We start from the raw sequence: 10,875 nt of genomic DNA, 5'->3' as shown, positions 1-10,875 counted from the left end.
TCTATGGGGGTATTGGCACCCCTAGCCCAAATCTCAGAGTGTGCATCTAAAGCTGGGTAGGCTGCAAGCCAGACTTAGACATTTGTTTTATGACAGAGCTTACAGGTTAAAAATGCTTTTGGCTACTTCACTCCTCGGTGCCCAAGGCCAGCGTCTTTCCTTTCCCCGGGCAGTGTGAGTGAGTTTCCACCGAGAGGTCTGGGACTCCAAACTGGAGGCAACACACTCCTGCTGACTTGTCGAGGAAGTAAGCTACAAGGGGCAGCGGGAAGGAGAGCTGCACATCTCTGAATGGCAACCCTGAGGAGTGGGTAAGCTTCAGCTGGCATTATTTTCCCATTGGAAAATGGGAAGTGATTGGAGTAGCGTTCTCAGCAATGCAAGCCATCTCCTGTTTGTGATCACTCAACTTTCTCAATACACAGAGACACCAAGAACCTGTAGCAAAACCCTTGAAGTGAACCTCTCAGATTAGTTGGAGACAGCCTACCTCTCACCAGGCCAGCTTGCACTCTCTTTGCAGTTTTTCTCTCAAACAGCTGCCTCCCAGCTGGTTTTGAGGTCTCTTAACTGTCTCCCTCCACTTATTTGCACAAACTGTCTGGCAGGTTGAGGATCCCACTAGATGGCAGGACAGTTTAAGCCCTTGCTATTTCTACCCAAACCATTTCAGCAAGTGCCCTGGAACCCCAGTGGGCTCAGCCTCCCCTGGCCTGTTGCTGTGTGGACCCTGGGGAACCCCCACACACCATGGTTTGTCTGGGGCTTATGCTTGCTGAGCAAAGCAAATACAGCCTATGCCAAACCGGTGGAGAAATCCATGCAGAAATCGCTGTTCAATTTATTTTCATGGGCTTTATCACACATAGAGCACCGGTAGACAGAAGAGAGGGGTAAGAACTAGTCCCAAGTAATTTGCTAAATCTTGAAGTATTCCTCTTCGTATGTGTGATACATAAAGGGTATTTGGAATCCTGATGGTGAAGTACAGTTTAAACCTCTTCTAGCCACTGCTCCATTGTAATTTTTAACTAATGCAAGTGCAGTTATATTATTTTGTATGAACAAATGTATGAAAGCTGCACAACAGAGAAGCGGCCACCGTGGGTCAGATCATAGGTCCATGTAACTGAATACAATGTCTTGGATAGTGAAAACATATATGACATTTTCACTGACTAGCCACCTTGCCTCCAAGCACTTGTGTTCATGAACCTTCTGAGTTGGGAGAAATTTTCTGTATGATTAGTAACTCATGACTTAAAACTAAAGTTATATATAATTCACACTGTAGTTAGTATAAAACCGATCTTTGTGTTCAGTGACAACTGGATCTGGCCTGTACATTGCTGTACTAGCAATGATTTGGAAGTTTCTTTTAAAACATACTACTTTGCAAACTGCTTTGCCACTCATTTCATCCATCCAAGCTCAGCCTACACAGTATTAAACCAGAATGATGGTATATGGCACAGGTGGAGATAGCTGTATGAAGAATCATAGCAAATAAGCTTAATTTAAAAAAATGTTTAATTACTTCTCTTCATCTCTCTAAATGAGAACATTCTAATAATCAGTCCCCTACCTCAAAACCTATTTAGTCCTTTATTGCCTTCCAGATAACAAATTGAACATTCCTGTTTTATAGCAACAAAAGATGTGCCTCAGCATGATGCACCTCTTACATGAAGCTTCTGATGAAGGGCTGACCCAAAGAAAATTACCTTCTTAATGACATCTTTAAAAGATTGAGGCCAATTTTCTCTATTTTCAAAGTACCTGAATTGTTTTATATATGCACATGTATGTAACTTATATATATAAGTTACAAGGGTATTTTCTGCTTTTTTTTTTCTTTTCTTTTTTTAATATGCAGAGTGGCTAAGAATGAATAATTGCTTCATTAGTTTGGAGACAACAAAGTTATCTTTTTTGCTTGGCACTAAAATGAATTTCTTTGTTCTTTAAAAGCCCAGGATAGTACTGTAAGCTGATGAAAAAGATACTATTACCTGTGCCACACTTGCTGGAATGGAAATTGGGATTAATGCATTTTAATACCAGATTAGCCTTAATAGAAGTTTGCCACCGTTATTTATCAAGGTAATTAAGTATGTACCTAATTTTAGGCACTAAGTCATTCTACTGACTTCTGTAAAACTAGTCTGTATTTAAAGTTAAGCATGTTTTAAAACTGTCTGCTGATTTTGGGCCATAACTTTGTTACCCTGTGGATTAAGAGAATGCACTGTCATCAGTTACCCATTAGCTGAACTAATGGGAGAGTGGTATAGCCTGGATAATGGTTGAAACTGGATAAACTGGATCAGTGAGAAACATATTCGGAAGCACTTAATTTGCTCTTTACAGGCTCAGCCAAAGTTTAGTAGGAGTATTACCTATCTTCAAGATACTAACAAGAAAATGAACCACAGCTTTCTTTAAAATGAACCCTGATTAAACCCCAGGCTACTGGACAACATGGCATAGAGACCCCCAGACAGCAATAAAGGGGCTAGCTCCTGTCTGGTTGAGTCAAGCATAATACACAACTAATAAATTCTTCTGGACAGTTTATATGGCACAATATCTCCCACATCAACTAGTGTTTGTGGTTCTGTTTATACTGGTCAGAAATATGCATCTGGCTCAGAACTGGAAAGGTTTGTTTGACAAAATCCAGGGCATAACTACATATTCTATGTCTGAACTAACTACAGTAGAGCTCTCTCATGCAGCCTAGACTAGTTAGTTGTTTAGACACGAACTGTACATGCATGTGGCAAAGAAGTATTTCTGCATCTGTAACTTGGTTAATCTGCAACTATATAATACACAGGCAAATGAGGACTAGAATATGTGACCCACATATTATAGATCAAAAGTATTCATTCTACTTTTAATTGAGTTGCATTTTAAATCTGTCAGTCTTTACTTCAGTCTTTACTTCTTACACAGTTTTTCTAATTTTCTGTTAAAATTCTTCTTTCTACAGTGTTTTCTCATTGACAGGTTCATAGAGCTGAAGTACAAAGTAAGCACCCATTTTCCAGAGTGCTGAGCACTCTGACCAGTTCTAAGCTGTATGTCTGTGAGCAGTAAACTCCCTGTATGTATATAGCTGTGGAACGTTTTTTATGCAGAATTTAGCACATGAATAATTTGCTAAATTCAGATGGTTCAGAACTGGTGCTTTAATAGTAAAAAACTTCAAAGCATCTTAGGCTAACAAAATCCTTACTTTAAGCATCTATTCCTGTAACCCAAATTTCAGTGTCTGTATCCTGTAAGAGAAGAATCTAAATATATCCAGTGCTGCAACTGTAAAAGAAGAGGAGAATTCAATATAGGCCATGACCCAGAAGAGCACTTTAGCATATGCTCCACTTAAAGCATATAAGGAATTCTGTTTCAGTAATACTCAGCTACTTGATTTCCATGGGATCATTTTAACTTCTTAAAATTGAACAATCTTATGTACTGAGATGCTATAAAGGAGGGTGGTATATGAAGATGGGACTGCAACCCAGAGCAAGAGCTGATGAAAAATTGGACATGAGCCAGTAATGTGCACTCAGGTTGGACCTGCTCATTGCAGGGGGTTGGACTAGATGGTCTTTAAAGGTTCCTTCCAACCCAAACTGTTCTATGATTCTAAGATTGTGTACCACAAATATAGTTAGCTCCGAGTCTCTCTCCACTGCGGTTTTCAACTCTGCTCCTCCAGTGTCAGATAGTTCAGTCCCTCATACTTTCTTAAGCCACATGTTTTGCTCCAGTGGAGTAAGTTATTTTGCCTTTCCAAACCTGAAAGTAATTCTGGGATGTTGCACTTGTTAAATGAATACAGGTAAGTGGACAGAACTAAGTGTCAGTTCAGTTGGATGAAACTGAATCCATTACTGAATGGTCCCCAAAAGACAGTGTGTGGGTAAATGCACAGTAGGAATGATAGATGTGCAGAGAGGCCTCTTACAAACTCTCCGACAGCTATAAAATACACAAATATTTTATAGATGGAATACTGGTCAAATGTGGAGTGTACCCATCAGAGATGCTTCCTCCATCTGGCTACAGCCCAGGAAAGTGATTGTGTGGGCAAATAAAAGCATTCGATTGTCAGTGTTAGTTAGGTTTCAAGAACCAATGGCTGCTGCCCTAGGCTGCAGTAAAGGTGTATGTCTGTACCTGAATCTTAGGTCTCCTACAATAAGAGAATGAATGCTAAGTATTTTCAGGAGCGTGACCTCCACAACAACACAATACCTTTCAGCAGAGAAAAACCTTTGCTTAAAAATCTTTGTAAAAATCACAATGATTGAAACATCTTCATTGTCAGCAAACAATAAAGCAAAAACCCAGATGAAATAAAAGAAATATGTATTATGGGGTTTTAAGTCTTGTCATACAGGAGAAACATCAAGCAATCAATAGAAGACAGAAAAGATGATAGCTATTTAATTTCCACAGTGAGATTAAACAATTTTAATCACTTACAAACATGGCTACTTTATTTTAGTTACATATGAACAGCTATAATATTCAGCCTGAAAACTGAAATGACAGAAGTGGCAAGACTAGCTAAGAGTGGGAGAACTGAGGTGATCTACCATAATCAAATAGAGTTTAAAGAGAGTTTGAAAACAAACACTGGTGTTTAACTATTTTACAAAACCTTTTGGAGACAGAAGGAGAGAAAAAAATTGGTTAATTTCTCACACCCATCTATGTATTCCTAATGAGAACAAAAATCTCAGGAGATAAATTACAGATAATGTTGGTACTTAATATATACTTAATATCATCTTAAGGTGGGGAGAATGAATACACCTCTGTGTCAGAGAGGAAGAAGCTACTTTGGGAAATTAAAACCCAGGATTTTTATTTTGAAGCAATCATTAGTTGGTGATACATCTGCTAGGTATATTAATTGAAACTGTCAAAGAAGATTAGTTAGGATGAGTACCATAACTGTGAGAAAACCCAAAATAAGAGATATATTCTTTAGTTCTCTTCCCATTTGGATGTGTAGAACATTGGTTTTGAAGGATGACAGTAGAAAAAACAGTAGTTCCATGTTAGTATCATATAGGTACAAGTGCATTGCAAAATCTTTTCTGTGCTACTAAAGTTGCTACCACACTTCAGAAGGGGTGACACAGGGAAACTGGAAAGTCTGTCGATGGGTTTCATTAATCCAGCAGTCCTTAGGTGTTAGGAATCATTGCTTTTTCCTTCCATCTCTTGACTTTCCAGCAAGGGTTTGGATGATGGCACTTCTCCACCCTCTGCTCCTTCATCTGAAAAATGACAGAATTAAACATTTATACCACACACATTCTCACAGCTTTTTTAATGTAGCCAAATATTTGGGTTCACTGATCACCTCTGTTTGGATTGGCTCTTTACTACCACACTCATGGGTGCTTTAGAAAGAGAGATTAACTCAAAAGATCAAGAACTTGCAGAGGCATCTTCCAAAAGCAATTGCCCATTGGTGTTGATCTGCCTGCTCCTTGCACATGCTGATCAATGCACATTTGGTTGCAAGAAACAAACTGGAGATAACTTTTATCTCCAATTTTTATTACTGTTATTCTTTTTTTCTGGGTCATTTCCAAAGTCAAGTTAGAATACTGCATTCCTCTGAGCATTGCTTGGTTTCAGGTAGATAACTGGCATGTTCATAAACTGTGATGTTCTCTGGCTGACCTTCTTTGCAAAGACATATCTAGGAGAATTCACCCTGTCTTCACAAGATGAGGGGATTTTTTGTTCCTCTGATTTGGAAGTTCACGCTTTGCATAGGTTAGAGTTGAATGCTTATGTAAGTAAAAGCTCTCCAGTGTGTGTGGTCATTAGATGAAGAGTTCCACACTGAAGTTTTTGATGCTCAAATTCTCTCATTGAGAAACAGGAACTCCTCTTGCCTCCATTTCCTTGAAAAGCATAATCATTTTCACACTGCCTTCAAGTCCCACATGGCATTACCAGTGCTAATAGAACAGTTTGTATACCCAAATCTAAGACGGCCCATAGCTTTTGGGGGCAAGGAGAGGTCTGCTGCTCAGCATATCTGGCTGTACCATCTTCCATTTTAATAGTTGTAATCTAAGGGGTACATTTTCAGCTATTTGCCCTGGAGACTTGCCACAAAATATCAGAAATAGACAAGAGAGTTATATATCTTGGTCTGTACATATCACAGCAAATACATACTGCTGTACACAATTCATCAGCTAAAGCTCTTGGCAGAAACCACTTGATGTTGTAAGCCTGCTTGGAGGTTTGGAGGCTGCAGAGTTTTATCGTGGTAAATTAAGAACTGAGTTATTTGACACCCATCAGCATTATGTAGCACAGCACTGCTGAGAAAAGGGAGGCAGAGCAACCTCCTCTGTTGGCTGTTTCTGTGTGGGGTTTGGATGTCTAGTACTAGTGGAGTCTTGCAGACAGAGTAGAGGAAAACAGTTTTGTTAGAGGAAATCTGATCTCATAGTTGGTAACACTTAGGTGTGCAACAGGTGCTAAGCTGCTGAGTGTACCAAAATAGTTATACACAGTCACCTAGAAACAACTCAGCAAACAATAAAGGTTATTGGCAGAATGGTACCCTAATGCAGATTACCAAATGTGGGAGACCAGTATAGCCTCTTTGCTCTCAAACTTCTTGCAGACTCCTCTTCAACCTTTGGATCACCAGTGACACCAATTAACTGTTTAACATGGTTCCAGTATGGCCTCTCACCAGACCACCTGTGGAAAGTCTCAGCCCTCCAAAATTTATGCACCATCAGAGGATGATCAGACAGGATACAGATGGTCTTAATTTCAGAGTTAGGCTCTGAGATAAACAGCTGGTGTCAAAATCTCTCCTGTCCATCTTGTGAGAACATTAATTTGGTGCAGCTTGCAGAGTACATGGAAATTTTATCACACAGCTATGATCCCTGTATATTCATAAAGAATAAAGCAAAGTCTCTTTTTTCTTCTGAGCCAGACAAAAGGTATTAGCTCATCCTGTTCTTGACCTTTTACTATGACAGCAGCTGACAGCATTTTAGAAAGAGAGGAAATGTATGATCCAATGAGCATTAGCTAAATTTGAAGCAAGATGGAGAATCCTCCTCGCCATTTCCCATATCTTCCCAGAATCTCTCAGAGTAGAAAAAAAATAGGGCATACTTTATATAGCCATATGTTCCATCTTCTCCACTTTTCTCATTTATCCAACTTCTTTGTTCTGAGCTGGAAATGGCCTTAATTTTTTTAACAACTTATCATTAAAGCCATAAACAGGCAAAAGGAGATGCCCGTTAGAGCCCCAAACGTTTCACAGACAAACTGTTTCCCTGTCACAGCATTTGAACTTCCAAACTTTCTTTTCATTTTCATGAATTCTCCTCATTTTCCTTGCTGTCTTATCAGAAGTTTAACTTACAACATGATGGGGCTGTAATTCCCATCTGATATTTGTGGAATTCCCAACCCCCAAAGGCATCCAAGCAGTCACAGTGGACCTAACTGCATTCTGTATTCATTTCATATTCTCACTACTGCAAACTGCTGATAACAGAAACTGCTCTTTCCAGGCACGTGCTGTCAATGACAAAAGCAAAGGATAATTCCATACTCTTAATTGTTCTTCAAATCGTGGCAATGCTGGTCCTTATATTTGTAAGAAAGCATTAGTACATTTTGCTAAAACTAATGTAGCTGTGTTTCATTTCTTCTTCTTAATGCATTGGATGGGCACCAGGAGAGGAGGATTATTGCATCTGGAGGGCTAAGTACTTATTTTATACTGTGTTGTAACATTTCTTTTAACAAGACTTTCACTCTTTCATGATTAGTTTTATCCAGGGGAAAAAAAAAGATCGAAGAGAGAAATCTTGCACGCTTTAAAAAATAGATTCTTTCCGACTACTAAACTTTCCAGAGGCCAAAATGAAACAAACATGAGGAACTTATCGGCAGCTGTTGTATTCTTTTGTGCATTGTTTAACATGGTTAACATGGTGCATCTCCCTCAAGGTTCACTGCTCTAAACAATACAAAGGTTAGTTAAACATAATGTAGCAATTAATATTTCAGTGAGTTGGACTGGTCACTTCACTTCCACAGCTCCTGACACTAACAACTATATAAATTCCCATCTAGCTCCCCTTTGATAAGGGAAACAGTTCTCTCCTGCTGGAGCCTGACCCCTGGTCATGGTGCATGAACTGTGCCAGATGGAAAAACTATTCGGAATAAAAAACCCAGTAATATTTGAAAACCAAAGCATTAAATGTTAGGTGACTGTCTGTACTTTGGAATGGATTTCCAGTGCTCCAGTTGCACACACCAGAAGGAGAAAATCTGAGAATCCAAGGACCCTCCACTCCTCAGCACAGACCTGCCTCCCACTGTGCTGAACCCACACCACTGCTGCTCCTGGATGGGGGACCACCTGTTGCAGTGGCATTTGTCACGGCAGCAACAGTGATGGGCATGAGAAGAAAATGTTACTCCAAATCAGAACCTAAAAAAGTAGAGGCAACACATGCTCAGGGCCAACCTACAATTCTCACTTCGTAGGCATTAGAAACCAGATTTTTCTGAATCTGAAAATCCCCCAGAAAGTAAAAAGAATTCAAATGTAAAGCTGGTGTTGATTAGACCTGTGCTAAATCAACAGAGCACCTTATCAAATTAAAGGACATGGCAAAATCGGACACTGGTCTCAGGTAGCGAAGTTGAAAGCCTACTAGCAGGAATAAATCACTGTAAACCCTACTCTTAATGTATATGCCCGAGTTAGGATAGCTGTAATTGGATTAACAGTACAGCTTGCTGTCTTGTGGTAAGTTATTACAGTGCAGGAGTAGATCACAATTTACAGCTGGAGTGATGGTTTTTCAAGCTGCCCAGCAATGCAACTGTGTTTGCTCTTCCCGAGGGGAACTGGAATGCAGTTCCCAGCACCCTTCCCCAGGCTGCTGAACACTGAATCTGTGGGTTGATATGGCAGAATTAGTCTGGGTTAAAATTAACTTTTCTCATCAGGAGGTGCAAGTGGTAAGTGCTTTGCAAGGTTGAATTTAATCCTAAATGAAGAAATAAATATTAGTATTGACATCTAAACTGCATGGTGGCAGAAGTCTTAAGGAGAAAGCAAAGGACAACCGCATAAAAATGTCAGTTTCTTGCATGTGCAGCCATTACCTTCTGAAACGGAGAGCTCAGCCAGTTTGTGTGGCAGGTCTGAAGTCCCAGCGCCAGCAGGAGATCCCAGAATATCTGGTAAGGCATTCCGGCGGCCTGCCCGTCCTGATGCTGCAAAATCTGTGACCACAGGCTCCACATCAGTCATTGCTGACTCCTCTCCTCATAGCAACCAACACCTGCATATGGAACAAACACAAGAAGAAAACAGCTGTAGCCCGGATGGATGCTAATCACCTGGTGAACAAGACAATAGCCATAGGCTTTGCCCCATGGATCTTTTGTTATTAAAAGCCACATATTTCAATACTGAGTGCTTAAGCTTTATTTGTATCCCAGAAGAAGATAAAAGAATCTCTGTGCATTTCCTGACATTGCCTTTTGCACATCAAACTAGCACAATGAACAGCTCTGTACCTACAAGAAACCTGTGGATAGGGTCAGCAAAAGCCCTTTCTGCCAGCCACTCGTATGTCTTTTTATGACCTGATCCCTCTTTCTAAGTTTTGCCATACAACCACTTGGAATGAAACTGAAACTCTATTTGGTCATACTGTCTCTATGAAGCAAAGCATGTTTTCTTTATTATGAAACTTTAGATTCTTAGATTCTTACTTAGAATGTTGTTAGAACTCCTTTCACAGAGGAGCAAATTGTACAAAAAAGATCTCTCAAAAAACAAACTAAAACTCTTCATAAAATTTCTTTATCCTGCAGGTATCAAACCATTTGTTTTCCTCTGCTCCTTGTTAGCTTGGTTTAACCTCAGCTTGTGCATGTGACTTTTATCTCATAATTGAATCCTGGAAATAATAGAACCAACAGTGCTCTGCTCCCTTGATCTCTGTCTCAAAGCCCATTGAATTGAATGGGAAAACTCCTGCTGACCAAAATGGGCTTTGGATCAAGCACAGAGATGTTTGCAGGATCACACCCCAGGGCACCAGCTGAAGTGAGAACACCTGGAGGAGAAGGAGGTGGTACTCAGCTGCAAGTGGCACATAGGGATAGTGTACGAAATTTGCCATTAGCAACTGTATTATTAAGAATCACAAAAGACTATCATATTGTACACAATAACTTCTGAAAATTGATAGAGTAATTTCTAATAATTAGACATGAATTGTTCAATTAAAAACAATATTTACTTGTTCTGTATGAATGCAGTTCTGTGTGCAATGTGGGAACAGGAACGTTGTCTCCTGTGTAAATATGGTCAGTGCTTTGTGTGGGAAGGGATACAGATGGGGCTGGAGACCAATCTAATGGAAGGCTGCCAGCTTTTGGTTGACAGCTGGCTGTATTTAGAATAAAAATTGGACAAGGAAAGTCTCAAACATTTTAGTGTTATTCATGTAAGAAGCAAAGCATCATAGTCCCCTTTCTAAAATTCTGCTAAGGCTGGGAAATAGCAGTGCTCTCATTTCATGGATAGAAGAACCAAGGCAAAGAGAGATCAAACATGACCTGTTCTGATGTGCAGGAAGGGAGGGACAGAAATTTGATTACTGATGCTGACCTGGCATTTCCATGACAAAGGACTTACTCCTTTTCTCCCTCAAAGTGCCTTTCAGCTATGTCACTCCAACAAGAAAAATAAATATTCTTAATCTTCTTTGTATCTCTAAATACTTCATCATAAAAGAAATTAAACCTTCTTAGCAAGAA

At 39.7% G+C, this 10,875-nt stretch overlaps 1 protein-coding gene across 1 annotated transcript; it reads right to left on the bottom strand.

The window, feature by feature from the left end:
- Nucleotides 1–4,701: 4,701 nt before the first annotated feature.
- On the bottom strand, nucleotides 4,702–9,380 carry PKIB (protein kinase (cAMP-dependent, catalytic) inhibitor beta). Its single transcript, XM_010287146.1, has 2 exons — nucleotides 9,208–9,380; nucleotides 4,702–5,300 (listed from the first exon to the last, which is right to left on the bottom strand). Exons 1-2 carry the CDS (start codon nucleotides 9,353–9,355, stop codon nucleotides 5,215–5,217), a joined length of 234 nt encoding a protein of 77 aa, XP_010285448.1. The 5' UTR covers nucleotides 9,356–9,380; the 3' UTR covers nucleotides 4,702–5,214.
- Nucleotides 9,381–10,875: the final 1,495 nt, after the last annotated feature.

Source organism: Phaethon lepturus, unplaced genomic scaffold (assembly GCF_000687285.1).
Source record: "Phaethon lepturus isolate BGI_N335 unplaced genomic scaffold, ASM68728v1 Scaffold57035, whole genome shotgun sequence".
NCBI classification, from domain to species: Eukaryota; Metazoa; Chordata; class Aves; order Phaethontiformes; family Phaethontidae; genus Phaethon; species Phaethon lepturus.
This window is presented reverse-complemented; position numbering and strand designations above follow the sequence as displayed.

Coding starts and splice junctions, on each gene's coding strand:
- PKIB (XM_010287146.1), bottom strand. CDS start 9,355: ATGACTGATGTGGAGCCTGTGGTCACAGATTTTGCAGCATCAGGACGG. Junction 5,301..9,207: donor TGAGCTCTCCGTTTCAGAAG/GTAATGGCTGCA, acceptor GTCATTTTTCAG/ATGAAGGAGCAGAGGGTGGA.